Source organism: Corvus cornix, chromosome 1, assembly GCF_000738735.6.
Source record: "Corvus cornix cornix isolate S_Up_H32 chromosome 1, ASM73873v5, whole genome shotgun sequence".
Lineage (NCBI taxonomy): Eukaryota > Metazoa > Chordata > Aves > Passeriformes > Corvidae > Corvus > Corvus cornix.
The window spans coordinates 101,741,482-101,765,908 of record NC_046332.1 but is presented as its reverse complement, the minus strand read 5'-3'; the positions used below and the strand labels follow the sequence as shown (position 1 = coordinate 101,765,908).

At 40.8% G+C, this 24,427-nt stretch overlaps 1 protein-coding gene across 3 annotated transcripts in view; it reads right to left on the bottom strand.

Moving 5' to 3' along the window:
• Nucleotides 1-1,031: 1,031 nt before the first annotated feature.
• REPS2 (RALBP1 associated Eps domain containing 2) overlaps nt 1,032-24,427 on the bottom strand; it is a 93,239-nt gene continuing 69,843 nt past the window's right edge. For 2 of the 3 annotated variants that reach the window (XM_039550938.1, XM_039550933.1), the window contains exons 14-18: nt 19,460-19,524; nt 8,149-8,232; nt 5,431-5,576; nt 3,242-3,347; nt 1,032-2,649 (exon numbers count right to left, since the gene is read on the bottom strand). In XM_039550938.1, the coding sequence (XP_039406872.1) occupies nt 2,581-2,649; nt 3,242-3,347; nt 5,431-5,576; nt 8,149-8,232; nt 19,460-19,524 (470 nt within the window). In that variant the 3' untranslated portion in view covers nt 1,032-2,580. The remainder of the gene's footprint in view (nt 2,650-3,241; nt 3,348-5,430; nt 5,577-8,148; nt 8,233-19,459; nt 19,525-24,427) is intronic. The other variant, XM_039550942.1, reaches the window with a different exon arrangement.

Genomic DNA, 24,427 nt, shown 5'->3' with positions numbered 1-24,427 from the left:
TTACTGATGTGTGAAGCAGTCTATCGTCATCATAGCTGACGTTTCACCAGAAAGAATACAAATCTACTCACATTCCAGTCATTGAAGCTGAGTGCGGTATTTGATTGCAACACTAAAAGTGCAGGGATTATTAAATACTTTTATTTATTAATCCAATGGTAAAGTAACAGCCAAGCAAATACTTCATTGTTGGCTAAGAAAGTATCATAATTTCCAGTGAATGAAAAAACCTCCTGGATTTTAGAAGAGAGACCTTTGAAACCGACAGTATAAAGCAGACTCTTTCACTCTTCCCTTGAACAGCATCTATTCCATTAATAACTCAGGTGAAATAAATGGGAGATTATTTCAAAGGAAGCTCCTTTCAAACATGAAAAAGTCCTCCACTGCCTTAAAAATGCAATGTGCACACTTCTTTGTAATCATTTAAAAGCTTTCCTTAAAAACTCACCCATAAAAGAAAAAACAAGTGTGCCATATGATTATTTCCCATGAAATAGTAAGGGCTTATTAACCAAATTACAATGTATGAACTAAAAAGCAGACAGGGCAAGCACTTAACCTCATTAAATCTCAGGAATGACTCAGTAGTATTATGAACAAATGAAATAAATGATGATAAACTCTCAACAATACCACTATTAGCAAGAGGGCAGTGGCTCTTTTGCAGCTTCCCAGAAAAGCTTGCATTCCTCACATTTTGTCGCTGACCAGGAATGACCATCTGACCCCAGCTATGCAACAGTCACATGAGAGAAGTCTCAAATCCAGAAGAACAGTTGTTGCTTGTTGACATAGCGATCTTTAGTTGAATCAACACTAGTGTATCACAAAAACAGACTTTCAGTAACAATTCTGCAAATGCTGATTTTCACCTGCAGACTTCTGGATTCGTGTCCCCCATCCACATTCCTTTCAGAAAGAGTAGACTGTTTCCTTATCACTTTAAACACTCCCAGTGATGCCTTTCTTATCTCTCAACAAAACTTTTGGCTGCTCTGGTGCCCTCTGATATGCCACGGCAGCCATTCCATGACACACCCCAAGGAGAGGTTACCCAGCTGCTTCAAACCTGCTTCTCCTTCCTCTTCAGCCCCAGGGCCATCCTACAGCTAAAGGGAGGAAGCACCACACCCACAAGGGTGACAGAATTGCTGCACTGTTTCTGCAAGGTGAACACACACACTTAGGTCAGTGAAACATGTGCAGTGTCATGTTTAAGGTGGACAACAGTAGGCAACATGCCCTTGCAGTAAAGCACATCATACCCATGGTGGGAGCAGGGCTGACATTATGTCTGAAGTCACCCAGTCCAACAGTATTGCTCCAAGAAATAAAGTGACATTAGTTAGCCAGCTTCCACTGCAAGAACTGAGACCAAAGCCACCAACCACTGCATCCATGGAAAAATCCCCACAGGAGTCAGCTGGTCCTGGATCAAACGCAGGTTAAACATTAATCTTTGCTTCTTCTCTTAGAAAACAGACGGGCATTAGCAGCTTTCTCCTATCAGTAGCATCTCCACTGATGTGCAAAGGAATCTTAACAAAAGCCTGCTGTAAAAGGCAATTACTTCCATCTCACATTTTACAGCCTCATACATAGCACTTTTGCTATCTTTCCTCTTCTGGAAGTACAGTTCTTGTACACATCCTTAAAACAAATCAGCAGCTATTAAGACAACAAAGCAGACTAATACAAATGTACATAGAATAGCTTTTATAAAAATGCCCTGAATGCATTTTTAACCTCTTGTTAGAAATATACTGTTGGTTAAAGAAAAAGAAGAAAAGAAAAAAAGCTATACACCAGCCATCTCAAACATGCTAAAGGAATGCAGAGACACTGGTAGTTGCAAGCAAGTGCTCAAATACTGGTGATTAGAAACAGCTGTAGCTCAAAAAGATTTTTTTTTTCTTAATTTCCAAAATAATTATATTTTAGTATTTTTTACTGTTCTCTTATATGATTTGAACTAATAAAATACAAGTTCTCTAACATTAAAATACATCCGTGATTGCATAATAAACAGTACTAAGAAAATAATTATTTGACATGTGATTGAGGATAAAGATTCTGTACATCTTGTAAGTTCCATTCCTATGGTATGTTAAATCCACAGGTACTCTACAATGATACAATCCTACAGGAATCAGTAACATCCAGATGCACAACTCAGAGGATGAGTTTTCAATTTAAGCAAGAATTCAGGAATGCTGTACCTCTTAATGATCAGGGCAGGAGGTGCTGCCAAAACACATATAAATCAGGAATTCTTTACATAAATAAAATACTCCCAGTTATTCATTTCAGTGATAAACCACATTTACACATTAGGCTGGGAAGGGGGAGGAAAGAAGGCAAAGCATCCCCCATGCAGAAATATTCCCCAGTCAGGTATTTGTTTTCTGTACCTTCCTCACCTGCAAAGGCAAAATGTGCATAATAGGGTGAAGAGAGACCCAGCAAGGCCAGTCCTCCCCATTGCCCTGGAAGAGACCCTGCTCAGCTGCACAGAACTCCTCTCCTTGCAAAGCTGCTGAGCACTGCTCTGCTCCTGCTCATGCACAGCCGTGCGTGTCACAAGACGGTGACAGGACGTAGCTGCTCCAGCTGTGTTTCCAAGGCAATTCGCTCCTTGTGAACCTCCTGCAGGAGGAGAGGTGCATTAGAACTTTCAGGATGCTTGCATGGCACCACCCTGCTCCAGTAAAGGGCAGCCAGGCAGGCTCTTGCTGACTCCCATGAAAGGGCTCCCTGCAGGTGTGGGAGCTGGGCTGGACTACAACTCCTCCAGTGTCTGCTTCCTCATTTGGGCAGGCTCAGAGCCCCAGCATGGGAGTGCACTTGAACCCCTCTAAGCCTCAGTGCAAGATGTGCCTGAGGAGTACCCATCAAGTCTTCTGGTCTCCATAAAAACAGCAGAGCTCTGCTCTATCAGAAAGCTTCCAAAACAGCAATGTAACTTGAAGGACAAGTTCAATTTTCTTCTCGTGTGAACTTAGGCAAAGTGCTCTGTCTTTTCCTGCTGTAAAACACAGGTAACAGCACTGGCCTGCTGAAGATGGAAGCAAGTAAGACCTGACCCAAGGAATGATGGCAATGTGCTGTCACTGAAAGCTTTCATCTCTGTGCTTATTTCAATTACTGTCCTGTCTTTTGCTCTGATTTCAATACTGCTGGAGGTAACACATAACTGATTGTAGGGAGCTTTGTCACTGATTTTAAATGCATTCCTTACCTTCAGCTGCTGCTGGAGCTCACTGTTCAACCTGGCAAGCACAGCATTGGCTTCTTTGTTTTTTCGTATAGCAGTCTGAATAGCCCTTTTCTGCTTGGAAGACTGTCTGCCAGACAGATAAATACAAAACATTTCAGTTAAGAGCCTTGACACTGGCTGATGCCAGAAGAGCACCCACCCATTTTGCATAATTCTCTGCACCCTGGACAAGGCTTCAAAGACAAGGTACAAACTAGAGATTTAAGAGAAGAAGAATGTAACACTGAAATGAGATGGCTGAATCAGGTGGAGTGTTTGAAACTTGTTAACCTGAATGACAGAAATACTTCAGGCTGTCTCAATTTCAAAATCACTGCATTCTCATGGAGCTTAAGAATGATCCCTGCATAGCTGTGCTTATTGCAGCATCTTTGCATTAGCTGTTTTCAGACATTTGTAGAGTTTAGAGTCAGGAGTGGTTAACAGAAAATACAAAAATCATTCTATACAGAAAGAAAGGACATTGGCATGAAAATGCTGTCTCAGATTTTTGCTGCTTCTGATGTTTCTTTACTTCAAAATTTAATACTTCTTTTATTCAAAGCAGTCATTTCCACCAAAACCATCTGACATCACAGACAGGAAGATGACTGATGGACTTCCCTCATGTCTTTTGCTGATAAAATAAAGGATGTATCTTTTTTATTTTAAGAACTTATTTTATTAATTAAGAATTTTTATTACTTTATAGCCTGTAGTAACTGGTCTGGAGGAAATGACATCTATGCCAACAGGTATAAAAAGAGACAGCTGTACATAAGGACCAACCTATTCAAAGCAAGAGAGATAACAGCAAAAAAGAAAGAAAATACAAAAAATACTGACTGAATATCCAAGCCCCTTTCCAAATAGATTATTTTAAAGTTTTACATGAGTAAACAAGAGCTCTTTAATGCCAGATGTGATCTAAAACAGATACCCTATTTAAATATGGTCCAGTGGCACACAGTCCCCATTAGCTCTTCTCTCTTAACAGAGCTGATGGCACTGATTTTTGCAATAGACTCTTTCTCACAGCACAGCAACAGGACTTATGCTGTTATCTTCCAGTGAACTATCAGTTTTCTGCTTCACTATTTGGCTGCAAACTACTATCCATAGGCTATAAAGTAATAAATGATAGGAAAAAAAATAAAAGCAGGGCTATATAGCTCTGTGGTCATTTTAACATTTTAGGAAAGATATAGACAAGACAGGATTGAGATGTTAACAAACATCTTTGAACCACTACAGAATATGCACTCCCAAAGCACAAAATAGTACTTTAAGAGCATCCTAGGAGTCTTATTACTTATTCTAATCTCCAATTATGCAGCACCGATTCAGTTTACTGATAAGCAGTTTGCCAAGAAACACTCAATTGATTTGGGCAGCTTGATTTTGTTTCAGACAATCAGATGTCTTTGCAAGGCCCTAGGTGATGGTGGGGTATGATGTTTGCACAGTGCTTCAACTGAGGGAGAGGCACAGACCCAATAGGGTTTCAAGTGCCTTCACTTACCATTTCTACAGCCCCTTCTCCACCACTATTAAATACACATAGAGTGAAATTCCTACAAGTCTTTGTTGCTGACAGCTTCAACAGCTGTGTTTATGAGAGCAAGTAACACGTTGGGTTAGGCCATTATCGGATGGACCACAAGTGGTCTGTGGCTCAACTCACACCAGTGGCAAGCCCGTTTCCAACATGCCTTGCAATGAAGAAATATCACAAGGACATGACCAACATCAAGCATTTCATGACTCAGCTTCCTGGGCATTTATTTGGTCATATCTGTCCACGTGAAGGAGCAAAATTCCAGAAGATACATGCAAGGCAGAAACATACGCCTTCACATATAAAAGGAGTTGTGTTAGAGAAGTTGGTGTTGGAGATGGTTGAACAGCTAGGCTTGCTCTTCAGCTGTGTCTACCAGGTAGAGAGGTAGGACACCTTTGAAGAGGTTATCTACCTCTATCTACCTCTAAATACTACTGATAGTCACTACAGGCTTAGTCTGCCTTTGAGAAGACTGATGAAGATTTCAGAGACCTGTATCTTGTGAAGCATTCTCAGAAACAGAACTATTAAGCACAGAGCTACGCAAAGAGCAAACCCTGCTACATCAGATCTCATGTTGCAGTTTGGCATGCTTGGGTCAGGTTTTTACTTTTGGACTGGGAGGTGAGGCTTGACTGCTGGCAGGGAAGAAGTCACATTTATAGTGGGAGAAAGCTCGGGGGTCTCCAGCCCTTGCACCTCCGTCCGGAGCTTCCTGCGGGCAGGTTTGGAGGGTGGCTGAGCAAGAACAACCTCCTGAAAGGAAAAAGCACAGCAATGTTAAGTCAGGCCATATGCGTCCCATCATTAGGCTGGAGAATACTTGTGACACATAAATTGCTGACAGCTAGTTAAGATTTCATAATTTAAAGAGTTACAGAGCACAATTCAAATTTGGTAATAGCCTCTAAGGTTTCTGACTTTGAAAAAGGAACAACAACTCCTGCAATCCCTTCATGAATGAAAGGGTGTTTTGCCTTCATCTGGATGACAGGCTCATCAGAACTGGGTTGTATAACTTAGTGTGCATTGGGTGGAGGGAGGGGGTATAAATACATGTACTAGCCCCCAGATGACCCAAAAGCATTAAAAACAAAGCAAGATTTATTTTTGACTATGCTCAGTCAGAAAGAATCAATAATCAATCACTTGCATCCCAACTTACTGCCTCACGTCTGGCATGGAGCCCCTCCCTTCTCTCCTCCTCTCTTACATGAAGCAACAATGAATATAGTTTTGAAATAAAAATACATGAAATTATCCATGCAAAATTAACATGCTGGAAGTATAGAAGGCCAGCTATTTCTCTTGATAAGTTACATCAAAGAAATAGTCCAGGTTTTCCAGGCAAAGCAGAGCCTTGGATTTTTATGATTTCCGTGATGTTTTCATTATTATAAATTAAGACAGCCTTTCTTTTGCAATGAGAAGTAGTTTTACCACCTTACAGCTGATTGAAATTATAAATATAAATGTATCCTCCTCAGTGTACTTTATTATTAGGTTTGTTTTACAAGGGATGTAACTACTACTGCCTCATTTCATAAATGAGAAAGTTAGGACTCAAAAAGTTGAATTGACTTGAGAAAGGTTTTTTCAGCATCACAGACAAAACCAAAGACCAAATTTCACTATCACACATTTTACTGGGCTAGATTATCTTCACTACTGTGTTTTGGCCAAATGTTAATAAAATAAGAAAAAAATTAATGGGGAAACATTTAATGACAAAGGAATTACAAGGATAAAACTCAATGCTGTAGTAAGCAGCCTGACTCACAAGAAGAGACTAGTACAAGTGATACAAAATGTAACTGATATAAGACCATCAATCTTTCACATTAGAAGGGTTGCAATTTTTAAAAGAATTTTAATTATAAGGAAAAAGGTTTAAACATTAAAAAACAGTTCTGTAATTACTGCAAAAAAAATCTAAAAATACTATCAGGTATTCTGGTCAGGATGTCAGCACATCATGACTGCACAGATCTCTGGTAATGCCATGCTCTGAAATCCTCTGCACAGGCACAGCTCCCTGCAAACACACCATGTACAGCAAGGGAGGAACCTGCATATGCCTTCCACAACTATAATGCCAAACACACAATCCCAGTCTACCTTAAACTGCCCAAACCCTACCAAATCCACAGGATAAACCCCTCTTCCCTTTCAAACACAATGCTATAAGCAATGGTCCAATACCTAAAAGCAGATCCCTCTGCAGGGGCTCTTTGGCTGGCTGCTCCTGCACCAGGCTTTGGAAGGTGGGTCAGCACTGCATCAACCACCTGCCTCCCACACCCCACAGCCTGAGGCTTTGCTGCTTTTTAGGGAACCAGGTGGGATGAGGGTGAGCATGAAGTAGGTGAACCACAAGGATTTCATTTCCCCAGAAGGGCTACAAAGCAGAGCAAAGAAGAAGCAGGGCCAGGCTAGAAGTAGCATATCATGAGCACAAGCAGAGCAAGGCCACTGCCCAGAAAGCCCTGTCACATACAGAAAATGATGACACTGGATGTTTGTCTGTGCCCCGTTACAGTAAGAAGTGTGATGATGCTCCCGGGGCAAGGTACCTACTCCATTCAGCACCTGCCAAAAGTTCTTGGCTGGGCTGAGTAAATGTCTTGCAGGTGCTCTCTGGCTGCAGGAGGGGCCAGAGTGGGGAGGATCTGTATTTGCCCCCTATCCAAACCTGTTCTGGTTGGGTCTGGTGGAAGGAGGTGGTCATAGCATGACCAGGAGAGGAAAAATGCTCACAGCCACTGCTAAGGCCACTCCATCCCTAAGCACGGCCCTTTCAAGTGTGCCATTTTAATTTCAGTGCTTACTTTATACAACTGGTAGGTTTGTACAAAAACATATTAGAAACTGCACATCTTGAGCAAATCTCTCCCAGTCTATGGACATTTAGTGGCAGATCCTGATCTCTAGCAAACAGGTGTGTATACATCAAAATCAAATCCTCAGCAACTGAGACCAAGAAGTGCATCACAATTTGGAGGAACTCCACCGAGACAGGGGTTGAGTACAGTAAAACCCTTTTTTGTTTTCTCTATGGCTCCACAAGCCCCTACTGATTTGAAATAAATGGCAAGCTGCCTCTCTCAAAGCATCAACGTGTATGTTCTAAGAGGTTTCTTAACGATTTATCTCAGCTGATGTCACACAACTGATGTCACAGTTCTCTTCAGCATCTTGACCTCCAGAGCAGGTAAACATGTAAAAACATAATCCTAACCCTCTGTTTAATTGCTTTTAAACTTTAAACAACCGCATTTGTTGATGAAGGCAAGTCACTCCATAATGGTACAACGTGTGCAGATCTCACCTTTTTTGCTGAACTGTTTTCTTCTGCCTGGGATGGGGGTCTGTTCATCTGAGGATGTAATTCAACCTCAGATGGTTGCTCTGTCTGCAACAACAAATCAGTCATTGCTACACCCTGAAAATGACTAGCAGTCACATACAATAAAGTCAATGAAAGGAAATGTTACGCACAAAAGGAAAGTTACTTTAACAATTCAACAGTAGGGAAAATGGAGATATAGAGTGACAGCTGAGTGGATGACATATGTCTTTTGCAGATTTTTAATGAAACCATATTCTTGCATTTTATTGTGCTGGGAAAACAGGAGAAAAGTTTTTTAATGAAGCATTAGGAACCATGTCTCTGAATGTAAACAATCTAGTACCCAGAATTTCTTCTAGAATTACCATTATGGCCTAAATACTCAGATAAAAACTAAGAGTGTGGAAAAAAGCTAGAAAGATCTTGGATATGCCCTGTCACCTTATTACCACCTGAAACTGATGAAAATTCATAGGAGTGAGCTTCTGTCTTTGAAGTTTGCGAGGCTGGAGTGACAAAGCCTAAATCATATCAAAAATTCCAGCAAAGTTGCTGAAAACACAAGTCATAAAAAAGCAGACAAGTCTTCCCTCCTCCCTTCTCACATTTCAAACAGAAACCCAGCTGAACACTCACCACCCAGATCTACACATCTGTGAAACAAAACACCTGATTCCCAACATATCTGACCGAGAAGCAAATTAAAATAGAGGGTTAATCCCTTGCTATGCCTCTCATGAAAGCTTTCTGTACCTTTTGATTTCCTCCACCAGGACAGGGCACAGCACTGGGGAGGGCAGCAGGATTCAGAGCTGCCTGTCCCCAGGTGCACAGCAGCAAACATGGTTATTATAAACATGGTGTGGCTGTTGTCTGTCCAGAAGGTAAGGACTGGCTCTCCAAGATGGGGAAGGCAGGCAGGAGCAGGAGGCTGAGGGCATTTGGCACTGACAGACAGCCTCTTCTCCTCTTTCCCAGCTTCTGCCAAGTTGGAGCCAGGCTGGCAATGGTCCACAGGCAGGAAGGGCCATCTGCCATCCTGCTCCTTCCTCAAACAGGCTTGTTTCTACACAGGTGAAAGCCTGTGCTTAAAACCAAGTCCAAAGCAAACCTCAAACTTTTAAGGGGCCAGGATTTTAGCCATAATAATAATAATTTGTTGCACACCGAAGAACCTAACTCACTGTTGCCAAGAGGCTTCTGCATAGGCCCACCAAGCTCTGCAGCAGTCACAAGTTTCCAAGGGCTTAACTCTAAGTTAAATAAAAACAACAGAAAGCACAGAATTTGGTATCTTTAAAAAGGAGGAACTTTTCCATACCATTTTCATTTTTTCCGCAATAGACACAATAAGAGCTGTAGAGAAAGGTGCAGGGGAAATGTGGTTCTGTGGTACTGCTCTTCTCCAACCATACTGTATCAAACATGTGCACAGAGGAGGAAGTCTTGAAATAAATTTTTTTTAAATGCATGTGAAATTCCTCAGGAGGGAGGAAAAACTGACAAGATTTCTCTCCCACCCTTTTTTAAGTGTGCTACATCTGTACTATTACCTGATGGCTAAAAACCCCCAAAAGAACCCCTCACACTGTAATCTTTCCAGTATTTGAATATTAATATCTTAATTTTTTTTTTAATTTTAATAACTATTGGATGCTAACATTTGAATTTTGAAAAGCTTTTTGTATATTGAAGGGCTTCCTCTGTAAATGTAGATTTCTGGTCAAATAGAGTGAAATGGAAAAAAGCAATCTTTTTTTGTGTGTCTATAAAAATCAAAGACCTTTAAAAGTCCATTGAATGCAACAGAACATTTCTTTATCAGCAAGCTGAATAGCCCATAACCTCCCTGATTTCTAGAACCACTTTTTATATATTTGAAAGAAATGAAGACTCTAAAGAGAGCTAACAGTAGCCTGGCAAAATCCACAAGGGTTTCATGAATGACTGGGGGACGGCAAAACTCAAATATTGAACAGAACCACACAGTAAGTTTGGGCCACATCAATTTGACAACCCATTCATTCATTTAGGGACAGCAAGAATAAACCCAGCCCTTCAGAGAGACATGTAATACACACACTAGGAAGTCCTCATGGCACAGCTTTGCTGCACAACACAGAGCAGTGCCAGGATACAGGAGAGAAAGGTCTTAATGACGTTTCCTGGACAGGGAGCACTAGATACCTGCCTTAACCTGGCCAGGCAGGCAGTTTCTGGGGCTCACACTCTTTTTTGAGCCTACGCGAAACCTTGCATCAAAAGCAAAAATATATTCACTTATTCCACAGAATGGAGAGGAAAAAAAAACCCTGACCAACTCCATGTTATTTTTGTATAGATAAAAAAATGCAGCTTTTGAAGAACCAGTGTGTTCAAACAGTGTAGAAGTAACTGAACGGATTGGTATTCTATGATGTCAGTTTCAAAAAATCAGAAAAATTGAAATCACGGTCAGATAAGGGGTCTAGAGTAGAAAGAAAAAATTTTTTTTTAAATGGAACCCAAACTTTTGCAGAACCACCCTCTCTTTTCTCCTTCCTTTCTTTCTTTCTTTTTTTTTAAATTGGTCTCATTGCAGGAGAATACTGTTTTAAACCAAAGGGAACTGAAAAGGGAAAAAAAGGGTAAACCTTGTGTTCTGGTGAAAGCAAATATAAATTGTGGTGGTAATGTCAAAAAGGGTGAGATTTCACAATCTGTGAGAGCAAGACACATTTTTTGCAAGCTGAGTGTTGTGATGTGTCTGTCAGGCACAGCCTGCAGCCCATGCTCAGGGCTGTGGTACCCGCTGGCTGAGGCTGGGTCACTGGGCTGGCCACGTCTCCCTGCTGCCAGGACATGAGGATGGCAAAATTCGGCAGCCAGCAGTGCAGGGGCTGGTAAAAATAAAGAAATAGCTACATCTGCCCCCCCCCCCCCCCCCAAAAAAAACAACAACAACAACAAAAAAAAAAAAAAAAAAAAAAAAAAAAAAAAAAAAAACAAACCCGAAAAACAGAAACAAAACAAAAAAAACCCAACAACCAAACACCCTAGTTCTGGTGTTGCAGCTCCTGCACGACCAATAAAACCAAGTGACTGCCATGTCCCTAAGCTGCCACCTAGTGGCACGTGGGACAGGCCATTTCTGAGTGCTTGGCATATGCATCATGCATCCATGCAAAGGTTTGCTGGTGCAGCCAACCAACAAAGTCCTCTCCGAGAGGCTTTACGAACACATCTGCAAGTTGATGTCTCCCCACATAGCTTTTAAAGGAAAAATAACTCCTGCTTTTTCTTTTGGCAGAGGGATTCTTTGCAGATTTCCTTCCCTTCACTGATTTGGACGTGGGGTGGAAGTCAGTATAGCCTTCTGGTATTGGGCAGAGAGAGCCTGGCTCAACAGTCCTCTGGTCCTATAGTGGAGTACAAGGAAAAGGAGATCCTTCAGGAGCAGCTGAGGTGAGTTCCCTTTAGTTCTTCATCATTTTAATGCCATGCTTAGCATAGTCTGCAGGCAACTCATTCAGAAACGTGGCAATAAACTACCTCCCTCCAACCACAGAAATGTCTTAAAATTTTCACATATCTTGGCACAATTATATTTGCATTTAAATTCTTCACCATTGGTTTATTAATTATACATTATGCAGTATGGTCTTCCAAAGGAAACTCTATTTATGGTAGTGTAGAAGTGCTTTGCTGGAGGTGTCTCACATCCTCAGAACAGAGTAAACTACTGACATTGGGAATGCTGCTGTGCTGCCTGGTATGGCTGCTAACACACCCAGGATTACAGGAGATGGGCAAAGAATACCCTGGTCATCTGCACTATCAGCAGCGCAGAGTCTGCAGACCAGGCCTAATGGTATCTTGATTTTGGGAAGCAGGGTAAGTGACCACAGAAAAGAGCATGAGAGTGTCCTATTCCAAATCTTCTGAAGAGATTCTCTTTGCAGAGAACCGCTTTAGAACTGTCTAACCAGTCCAATTATTAACAGACAGTATCTCCTGTTTTGTCAGCACAGCCTCAAATTTTCTAGGAATACCCATACCCTTCTCATTCTTCCTGGCAGAAGGTCAAACTGGCCCACAAAGTTTCTGTGCAATGGCCACAGACAGAGCCCAACCTGCAGCCTATGGCCAACACTGAGCATTAGGACAAAAAGTTCCTCATCATTAAGGAGAGTATTAGGAGTTGCAAATGCTCATTATTTCATCACATGATCCCTAACCAGCCATTGATAATCTCCTCACTGCTCCATGTGACGATACTTACCAGTACCTTTCTAAAAGAATATGTAACTCTTACTTGAGCACTGAGTGCTTCGACAGCCTCGGATGGAAGATTTTCATAACCATAAGAGAACACAATATCTTAACTGGTTCTTCACTTACATTTCCAGTTCTTTTGCTTTGCAATGCTGGATTATATGTAAATTTCACGCCCACTTTTCAAGACAATCCATAACTGATCTTCCATTCTGGAAGATCTACACCAAGCTTTCATATTTCTGTTACCTGATAGCCTTTTTGCAAGAGGTGAAGTATATATATTCAATCATTCCCACAATTCAATTTCGCCCACACTTATGCTCCAGGCTAACTTTACACATGGAAATAGACCCATTGTAGTCACTGGTACTACTCACAGAAATGAAATTATCTCTGTGCATTCACTGGAGTAGCCCATAATAATTACCTGTATAGTGCCACTGCTTAGCTTTGCAAAAAAAAAGTATTGAGAACAGCTTATCTGTAAGGAAAAGTAGGATATTAAATATGCTTAACACTCTGCATGTGCCCATTGCAATCTTCTATCATCTTTACGTAAGTTCATTTAAGAGGTATTTTGCTCCCTTCTAAACACTCATATTTCTGTGCTTAAAGCAAATTTCTGGGAAGTCGAGACATCTCAATTCCAGTTTCTGTGAGTCTCCTCCATCCCACCCAGAATCATCAATTCTTTTTATTGCTTATTAGAAAAACTGAAAATGGTAAGACAGAAAAAAACCCCACAGGGTTGCAAATGCAACAAGCTGCCAGGGTCTTAGTGTGCTGCCTGCTTTCTCAGCACTGTGCAGCCCTGAAGTTTTGATAAGCTTTTTCTTTCCCGGAGTTATCTGAGGGCTGGTGATAAGGTTGAGGAGAAAGGCAGTAAATACAAACAAATTGCTGCAATGTTCAGCTCATTCACAAGGAAAGAATAGGACCCAGATGGAAGCATTAACAATCTGTTTTAATACTTCAACTTCCACAAAACCAGATTAATGTAAGCTAGAAAGGCATATGTGCATTCCACTAGAGATACAGGCATTGGGCTCTTAGCTTCTTATTTTGTTGTTATGATAAATGTGAAGCCAAATTAAAAATTTGTTACAACACATTTTAATTAAGATACTCGCCTTCTTCCACTCTTCCAGAAACCTCTTTAGAAAGGATTTTACAGCATCCATCAACTACTCCTCAAATTCAATTTTAACTGTGCTACTTTCCACCACTTCTTAAACTGTAATTTATTTTGTCTGGGTGTCTTAGATTTAATATATAATTTTCATGAGAGGAAGATAATCCATTTGTATTATATTAAAGTGGCAGATGGCAAAATCTTTCATGTTATAGAAGACTTTCAGTTTCATTACTGTTACAGGCTTCTTCAGTACCTATTGCACAGCTTATACAACATAAGTTATTCTGCAGCCAAAACTGTGGAGATGATCAAAAAACCCTCAACCCTTCCTTGCACAGTAGTTGTAAATGCAAGCTAAAAAAGTGTTGCTTTCATTTAATGTAAAATAGTTGTTTGATAGAGTACCATCATGTATAAAATTGCAGGGTACCAAAAGCAAAATCTTCACTTTCTGGAGGGGGAGGTAAAAGGGGGGTAATTTTTATTTATGTAACATAAAACTTCCTTCCTGTAAAATTCCAGGTATCCTGCCAGCACTTGAAATTCCTCATGTAATTTTACAGAATAAAGGAATATCTGAGTATTTTCTCCAAACAACCTTGTAAGCAAGCCCAACCTCATCCTCCACGTATCTCTGCTTTAGCCAAAGATGCTGGTGTGGGGGAGATGCCTGGACCACCTCCCAACACGGAGCCTGCACATGGCTATGCTGCTCTGGAGGCCCAGAGGTCTCAGCAGGACAGATGGACGTCCTTCCCCACCTCCTGGCCTCAGCATGGCCGCGTGTAATTGATGGTTACAAACGCAGCCTGAGCATACCCCACATTCGTGGCTCTCCATGGATTTGGCAGGACATGGAGACATGTTAATAGAGACAACTTCTTGAGCTGGGTCCCAGTTTTCCCTTGCAATTCTGCATGATGAATGGCCAAAAAGCTTCAAGGAGTTATGAAGTATCAAGTAACATTTGGAGAGCAGAACATTCAATATGCTAAAAAGAATAACATCTTTGCTTTCCAACACCACCAGGTGCTGTAACTGGGCAGGGTGACCCACCCATCATCCCTGAGAGTGCTTCATTTTCAGCATTTCACCAAATCAGTAACATCTAATGGTAACAATGGTTACTAAACTGACAGCCAAATTCTGAGCTCATATAACCCAGTGAGATTTTAATCTTCAGAGTTGCACTGGACTCAGGGTACTTCAATTTGATAATGTTAACAGCTGCCTACCTACTCTACTTCACTTGAATGCTTTGCCTTCACTCAATTTTTTCAGTGCCAGCCAAAACTGCCGGCATGGAATCAGTGGGAAAAACCCATCCCAAGGTTTCCAGAAAGAAAAGTGCAGCACAAACCAGTGTGAATTTACAAAACCAACAGGCTTAAAGTTGTGACTCTGGGAAAAGAGATCAGGAACATCAGTTTTTTCAGCCAAGATACACAGAGTTTTCTTCCAGGCCCACTGTTTTCAAATTCCCTTATACAGCACAAGCAGGATTGAAGATACATCTTCACTACTGGACAGGAAGGTACTGAAATGCAGTAATTTAAATAAAGGGATGTTGATATAATTGGGCAATGTTGCAGATAATTAGCTGATGTTGGATAAAATCCTAAAGTTATATTTGTTCTTCAGTGTTCATCCATAATTCCTATTACCATAAATGTTACTAAATCTCCCAGAGAAAGCAGCTGTGGTAAATGACTTCCGTAGGCTTAAAAGCCAACAGTAATAAAGTATTATTTTGTTTTCCATTAAAAAAATAACAACAGGGGCTTATACAAGACATGCATACATGTTTGGCTCCAGTGGAACGTTATTCATGAGTACCCAAAGTTATTTTCTATCTGAAATCTGTGTCACCGCAAATCAGCTGCATAGCTATTGCCTTCCTGCTGTGATTCTTGCACCTCCATGTTACACAAATTTTCTCTGTACAGCCTTGGATCCATGAAGAAGTTTTGGGGCCACCTTAATGCCATTCCTCCTTGATGACTCAAGTTTACTGTCAAGTTAGGAACACAGGATGAGGAAGACCTACCCAAGCCACTGCATCCCATTCTCTAAAAGCCCAGAAAAAAAACACAGTAGGTATTTCCAAAAGCTACAGGTTATCTGTTCTATATACTACAGCATGCCATGGGAAATAAGCAGAGGTAAGGCACTGCTAGTATCCTAAGTCTACAACAGCTTGTAGTATATTAAATATTTATGGTCAAAAAAGTTGGGAAACTGATACGGAGAAAATTATCCTTAAATCCAAGAAGCTACTGCAGACTTGCTAGATGTGAAATGTGCTACTAGAGATCACAGAAGGTGTCAGTGAAGTTACACACAGGCTTATGCACAAAAGGAAAACACTTTGAAATAACATATCCAGAAAAAACCCTCTCATCTATGTATAAGAGTTTTTCCATACATAATCTTTCAAAGCACTCATTATGGAATTTAGGCAAAACTTGAATTACTTATTTTTTTAAGAGGAAAGCAATATGAATTGATGAATCTAATAAAAGATTTCATACTGCAATTCACAATGTCTTACTGTAAATATAAATTCAAAATGGCTTGCAGTGCAGAGAGGTATGGGCTGGAATTTGGGTTGAAAGATCACAAATTGAAGATAATGGTGTGTCCACACAATTTAAACTGACATTTCATCCATCTTTCTTTATTAAGTTTACTAACAGTCACCATAGGGACCTCAGATAAAAGCATCACTGCATCAGAAAAGTGTCTGGTGAAAGCTCTGAGGAAATCTCAAGTACAGCTTATGGACTGATACAAAGTCAATAAAATGCTGACTTTGGCAATGGAGACATCCTGAGAAGGAGCTACCATAGCCTTTTAGAGGCCATCAAGAAAAAAGAGCTAAATCCACCAACTCCAAAAGCTGTTGTAGAAGTAAAAGGAGATGCAGCCACCATCTGCAAAGGTGTCTGCCCAGCAGAGGTGTGGAACAGCATGGGCTGGCAGCAGCAAGCTGAGCAGAGAAGCCAGCTCTGCTGCTATTTGTCATAAACTGGCCAGGTCCTCACAGCATCCCAAGATCTGAGCCTGCCACAGTAAGCCTGTGCATCGCCTGAGCTGTGAAGTCAAGGCCACAACAGTATCAGCTCTAAGTATCACCTTGTGCTCTGCTCAGCCAGTGATACAGTCCTTGTCCCTTGAAATTCAACTGCCTGGACTATGGAAGCAGAGTTGAACGTGGACATAATTTAGAAAGTCTGCGATATGAGCAGAGATGTTTGGCATGCTCTGAATAACCAGTGATTCAATAACCACCAAGGTTGATTACCTTGGAGATTCTGACAGGAAAAATAACATTTTCCGAAAGGCTGAACTACATTCTACTAAAAAACACTGCAACACAGAACCAAAGTCAAGGTGCCATTTCTATACTCCTATTGATTAAGCTCATAGGAGGACTTCTGCTCCACTGAAATGTAACACCTACCCCTTGGTACCTCTCTGTTATGCACTTTGGTCTTTACATCCCATGAGCCCTTTAATCTCATTCTAAAGAGCAGGCTGATTCAAGCTGCTTCTCAGTCATCCACAGAAAACCATAGTCCTCAGAAAGAAATTATTTCCTTCTCCTCCATCAACTAATTTCCAAAGCTGAGCCAAAATAAGCATATCATGAGAATACTTATAAGGTGCACAGCCACCTGAAATATGCAGGGTTTGCTTCATTTCCAAGCTACATTTGTCATTAACAGTGCTTCACTGCAGGCATACAGCAAAATGAACCAAAGAATGATTTTCAATAACATTGTCGAAAAATAAGTTAAAACAGAAATTTAAGACGAGTTTGGTAAATCTTGAAACAAGAAAAAGCTGAATATGCAATTTCAGCCTCATGACTTTTCTTCAGTTCTTGATCCTGTCTCAGCTTTGAAAGCAGATCCCTTCTTCCAGCTTCTCTGTGCTCTTTAAATCAAGGGCCCCACTGGACTACCATAATCCATATGCTCACTATTGCTTACATGCTATTTGCAAAGGTCAGCTCAGCTGAATTATGACCCCATCACACGTACTTCCCTACTGTCTGTTACCTTTATCACAGAAAGGCATGCTTGGATAAAAAATAAACAGTGTGATGAGCATAAACTTTATTATGTTTTTAAGAACTGGTTTTATATACAGTTTTGAGAGACATGAGAACAATAGTATTTTAACATTTGATTCAATATCTTTAAATATAATCAGAAATAAATTAAGTAAACGTAAGTGATGCATGTTAGCAAAGCATCACCTGCATATTCATTACTGAGCAGACACAGAAACCACTTTTTTTTTTTTTTTTGCTTTTAGAAACCAGACCTTTGTAATTGAGAGGACTGGATCAAAAATTTCACATGAGAATCTTCTTGTGTTTATCATTTTAGAAATGCCCTGTATTCTGCATGTCCCAGTGTAGGGTGAGCACTTGGTTCAGTATTTGGTTAGGAAGCTGCTGGACATGCATAAACAAATCAAGTTGTCACTCCCCTGCTAAGGAGATACAACTTGATGACAGGACAAGAGAACGGACAATTAACAGAACCTTGCTTGAAACCAATGGTTTTGTTCTCTGAGAGCAGGATTTGTTGCAGTTAGTGCTTTTCCCAATGGCAGCAAGAAGGCTTGCACTGTGGGAAGCTGGAGCAGCAGCAGGAGGGCTGGCGTGGGTTGCAGCAGCAACTGCTGCAGGCACACGGCTGGGAAGTAGGGAGCTGTGCTGTGGGATCTGGGATTGGGAGGTAGGGGGCTGTGCTGTGGCATCTGGGGAAGCCAGAGGGAAGTGCTGCTCTCTGGGGAGTGTCAGAAAAAGCACGAACATGATGGATGCACTAAGGGGTGTGTGCTGTTAGCAGCATGGTTAATGGCATCCTGACTGGGGAAACATGCCAGCTCAAACCAGTGTTTTACAGTCCTCAAGGCAGAAACTGCACTCAGTGCTAACAAGGGCTGGGGAGAGGAAGAGCACAACAAGCTGCTGGTGGAGCTGGGGGTAGCAACAGGCCTCTAAACATTTCTATCATAAGCACTGTGCAGTAAGACATGTTCAACAGCACACTCTTAAGGGTAGATCCAAAACTCAAGTGATGACCATTCTGGCCCAAGGAAGGTATCTCACCAGCTTTTTGTATGTAAGGGCTGTCAGCTCCCCTGTGGATTTGTTCCTATTATACACTTCATCTAAAGGAGTATTATATGAAGCATATTGCTGCCTAAGACTTAACACAGCCAACAACACAGAAAGAAAAAGATGACGATCCTCCATCATTTCCTGAAACATGAACAAGTATCTGGATGCAGACATGCATGATTTTGTCAATTTGTGCTGTGCTGCAGTTGTGTGATGCTCTAAAAAACAAAACCCAAAAACTTACCTAAAATGCAAAATAAAAGCACACCACTAATGGTCTGAAACTTTAAAACATAACTGACATGGCATTCTCTTCCTTTCAGCATTATTTTTTTTAAACCCATGGTGCAATGGGTTTAAAATGGGTGCAATGCACTCTTCTATGCCGTGGCTCCCTTAGCAGATGCCCTCAGTGCATTTGAAGCCCAAGAAGCAAACAGCAATAGCAGGTATCAAGCCCATGCCTTCAGGCATGAAACCCTTTTTAACAGACTAGCTTTGCTAGCCTTTAATTTACAGTTAGGTCTAGTGGATGCATGTCAGCTCCACTGCAAAGAGGTTTAATTAGTCTGTAATTTGACACTGCAACACGCTGGCCAGACAGACCAATGAAGGAGGACATGGAACTGCAAACTGCCGATTTTTTGAACTTGGAAGCAAGAACAGCTGCTGTGTCCAAGCCAACTTGTGCTAACCACTGTGATGGTAACATAAATAAACAAATAACACACAGCAAAGAACTAAAGCTTTGTCCATACCTGAGATACAGATGGTCGAGGGGGCAGTGCAGGTGGTGGCGGGGGCAGCCAGCCAGACCTCACAGCTGAACAGTGGGAAAAGAAGAAGATGTTGATAAAAAACCCCAACCAAACAAATCCACTGTAATTTAATTCCAAATAAACCCAGAATTAATTCCCAGGATAAGAGGAAATTCCTCCTAATGAAGAGGCAGTATTCAACATTTAATAACAAAACCCAAACCTGATCTTTACTGAGCAAAAGCTGGTTTGAAATAACTTCATGAGTAGTGAATGAGTAGTGACCTAATTGCTGTAAACCCCCAATGTTATGATAAAAAGCAGAGAAAGAAGCCAGTCAGCCAAAAAACCTGTAGGTAAAGCAATCCAATTCCAGTTAAAGAAACCCAGAAACAGGGTCCACTTGTTCTTGGACTTTGCTCTTTGTCATCAAAAATACCGCCCTTCTTAAAAGTGACACCTTAGCTCCCAACGTAGACACTAGCAGTCACTCTGGGTAAAACACATTCTGTGATGGAGTATAGCCTTAAAAAGAAAACATCTGTCATGGAATTAAAGCACAAAAGCCTAAATGAACCAAAAAGAAACCCATTTCTTTGGTTTTATATTTTGTATTTGCATGCTATTACTCAGTGGAGGTATTTCAGAGGGAGGAGGAAGACAAACCCTAACAGTTAGTTCAAGCCCTTATAAGACAATATAATGTCAGCTTTGAGTTTGAGCCAGCAAAAGGGAGGGTAATAATCACGTAGGTCCAATGCTGTAATTCTCAGTTTTCTTAAAATACCTAAAACCCATTTGGGACAAAACTACAGGATAGATGACAGCTTCCAAAGGCAACTGAGAGGAGACAGAGAGCACTAGGCTGGCACAGAGACATCAACCAGGACTAACTGGGTTACCCTTCCCAAGCTCCTGTTGCACTGACTGCTCAGCACTTGCTCTGGCAAAAACACCAGACAGTCCATCTTGCACTGGTGTATTTTTGTGTAACAAAATACCCCCAACAGTATTAAACTTAGAAATGCCCTTTACCACAATAATGCTAAGCAATCAATTACATTTATACACTTTTTATTTCCATGCATATTTTAAAAAGACCACAAAGACCATTAAGAGCCTTGTTATAGCTTAGCCATTTATATATTTTATACACCAAATCTAAAAATGTCTACATGGCTGAAAATATGAAGAAAAAAGATACTAACCATTACAGATAATTATGGCATGAAAGTAAAACTGTGTGTGAAAACATTGAGAACAGTCAAATTGACTATTTACAGCTCCAAAGAGACTTGTAATACACTGGGAGGTTCTTTCCATCATCTGTTTCATCATCTCTTGTAAAATGAAGCCTAATATTGCACACAATACCAAAGAGAGAGCTAGAACAACTAAAACAGAACTGAAGTTATGCAAGGAAGTCACTAACACACCTACAGGTGTTAGAGAGATTTGAAAAAACAGTCATCAGGATCCTTTCTCTTGCATTTCATTAGTTCTGTTTGTAAGACCATTGCAATAACAGCATGATGTGGTAAATACATTCTCCATCTCTCCCATACAACTGATCTTTACAAAGGAAGAAACCTTCCTTTCCTTTAATCTGAGCTTCAGGTTATTACTTCATTTATCTGGGCACTGGCAGTGGTTTTGGCAGTTACAGCTTGTGACAATATTTGAAAACAACAATTCAGACACCACATGCTGGAAAAGCATCTCCTGAAGTCGGCGGACACACTGTGAAACTCCATGAGTCTTCTGGGATTTGGCCCACAAAATTCCAAAGGGAAAAGTAATTGTTCCATAAAATAGCCAAATGAAAAAAACCACACCACCACACAAAAAAAGCCACCACAAAATGCAGCTTTCAAAATGCAACATATATGAATCTAGCATTAAAGAAGTTAGATGCTTACAACATGTGCATTTGACCCAGTTTCCTCTTTTTAATCCTAAAAATTCTAACTTAAGCTACTCATGAAATATTCATAGAATTCCTGCTGTTGCAGAAGATCTTTGGCCTGTTGTTAGAAGGAAATCATGCTTATGTGAGCACAATTACTAGCGAAAGTTAGCTGACTTCGGAGGACTCACAACAACTTATAAAAAAAAACCCCAGGCTTCAGCCTTCTCTAGTGTCCCTACCCTAAAAGAGGACAACATAAACAGATACCTGTAGGTTTTCATGTGCATTGGCAGGTGACTCTTACCATTCCAGAATACTCTCCTTCCTGGGAGTGCCCTGCACAGTTCGGCTCTTGCTGTTAGAGATGGCAGCACTACTTAGTCCTCAGAGCAAAGTACCCTGGGGCCGAGCAGCAAACAGACAAATAGACAAATGTCATGCTTCCAGGTGCACGGCTCAGAGCTTGGATAAGTTGATGTCCCTGATCTTGAAAAGAAGTCTTCAACACCCTGTGCAGAAGCCCAGGGAGCTGGATGGGCCTTGCACAGGTCCTCTTGCTATTGAGCAACTTGCTGCACTCAAACCAGGCTGAGCCACAGAATCACGGAACAGTTTGGGCTGGAAGGGACCTTAAAGACCAGCGCAGTCCAACCCCCCCTGTCACGAGCAGGGACATCTTCCCCTAGACCAGATTGCTTAAAGCCCCATCATGGAAGGCAAATCCCACAGAGAGCAGTGTAGAAAGCCCATACAGGTACCAGTAAAACAGATTTAAGTATCCATATCTCGTGTATTCCAGTAAATGACAGCCCTTTCATGCACTAGTTACTCCCACAAAGATAGGGTTTTCAGTTCAAAAATCATGGCTCTTTACTTAGCATGTTTACACTTTAAGACGGATTATCCACATGGAAACCTTCCAAGACCATTTTTCTGCCCTATTTTGGCAACCACAAAGGTCTGATAGTACTAACATGACACCACAATAGATAAAAAAACAGGTTTTCCAATCTGAGGGTAGATTAATATTTTAAAACAAACACCAGGCTGCAATTGTACACTCTGAGAACTGGTTATGCCGTCTTATCTGACCACTCTGCCTCCAGCCTCCCTAGCAGACAACAACAGTCAGCACTTAATCATTACTTGTGGTAGTGAAAAATAACAATCCTAGGAACCACTCAGATAGCTCTTTTACTTATTTGATGTAGGAAGAGGAGATGGAGGAAAAATAAAAGTTGTAACAGCCCACACAAACCTATGGAAGTAGATCTTTAAGTCACTAGGCACAGCAGCAGTGGAGATTCGCAAAACTAGGATGAGCAAGTCTGGGTGCATGGGATTCTTCAGTGCAATATAAGAGCAAGGTGCTGTACTTCTCTTACCCAATGACAGTCACTTATGCTCTTGGTTTTCACTACTGAAGAAAAAACTACCATAATACACTGAGCTTCTGGATGCCTGCTATTTTTGAAAATTAATAGTGAAACAGCAGCATACAAAACTACATTTCCTGAAATATTTCCATGTCAGATATTTAATATTAATTCCCTACATGTGGATGACGTCTTGGTTTTAGATGTCTATCACCTTAGCTTGAGTATCACCTCAGACAGGTTAAACTTTGGGTGGAAAAAACGTATACCCTCCTCCCCATCTGAACTGAATACATACGTAAGCAGTGTCCTGAAAGAAGGGTGCTTTTCCTGGGTCAAGGGCCGTTTTGTACCTTGCTGGCCAAGGTGAAACTAGATCTTGCCTCCCAAAGGGGACTGACCTAATCTCAAGTCAAAAGAGAGAGTCTGGCTGATGTATTTGGTATTTTTCAAGTGGATGCTACAGCACAGATGGATCAAAGGAGAGGCTGGTTGCATGGTAGATTTCCATCAGTTTATGCTGCTTCCGAGTCTTGAGCTCCCAGATCAGGTTTAACAAAACACCAACCAATTAATTTTATCAGGAAGCAAAGGGAGTTAGATACTGCAATCAGTTCAAAATAGATAAGCTAACAGAATGAATTATTCTTCAGTTCCCCCAACTACCTAAGGCTTTGGTTCCTCAGGGAAGCCAGCATTTTCACCACTCTGACACTATTCCAGAGAGCTTTTTGAAACACTTTTCCTGCTTCTGTTGCCAAAGGCAGAGCACAGAAAAGTCCTGTGTCTAAGCTGGTTTCTGTTTACCTCCTTCTTACTAAACTTCTATTCTTGTTCAGTGAAATTGGTACTTGGTTATCCCCTAACACTGACACCATTCTTTGCACAACTTCATTTATTTACATTCCTGACAGCAGCATTAGTAAGTGATTGTGAAATAACCATTTCTTAAGAGATCTGATTTATTAATTCTCACTACTACATCTAAAAAAAAAAAAAACCAACAACAACAACAACAACAACAACAAAAAAAAAAAAAACCCAAACCAAAAAAATTGTAAAGCTGTAGCCAGGAATATAAATTTAATAAAGGATTCTAGTAAGGTAGTTGTGAAATCCCTACTGATCCAGGGATCTGTTTCAATAATTCTTCCTAATGTCTCCTCGGAAGGTAACAGCATTGCAAAAAAACTGGTTTAGACTCCTGACATTAACTTTGTTACCAGGTTTGTAGAAATGCTGTAGAAAGCATTGCCAGTGGCAGAATGACCTCTCTTCCCACAGTTAGTTTTAGGAACCCACTCAGCAGGCAGTTTCATGTGTCACAGCAGATAATACACACACCTGATGTCACAGACACACAGTCATGCTACAGGTCTGTTTCATGCGCTCATCATACAGAACATCATTTGTACCTTAAGTGAGTGGAGAATTATCCACATACTTTCCAAGTAATTAGGAAGAGATTTAGTCAGACCTTAAGTAATTAATGTTTCTCTGCTATGAACTCACAGGTGTGACCATTTAGGACACTGTGTGCTAACATATCTGATGGGTCACTTCCAAATCAAACAAGCAAAATATCACTAGAGGTTTTCTTATTATGTCTGTTTTTAATGTCCTATCCATGAACTTCAGCATGTGTTAAGAAAACCTGTAAAATAGATTTTTTTTTTAAACATC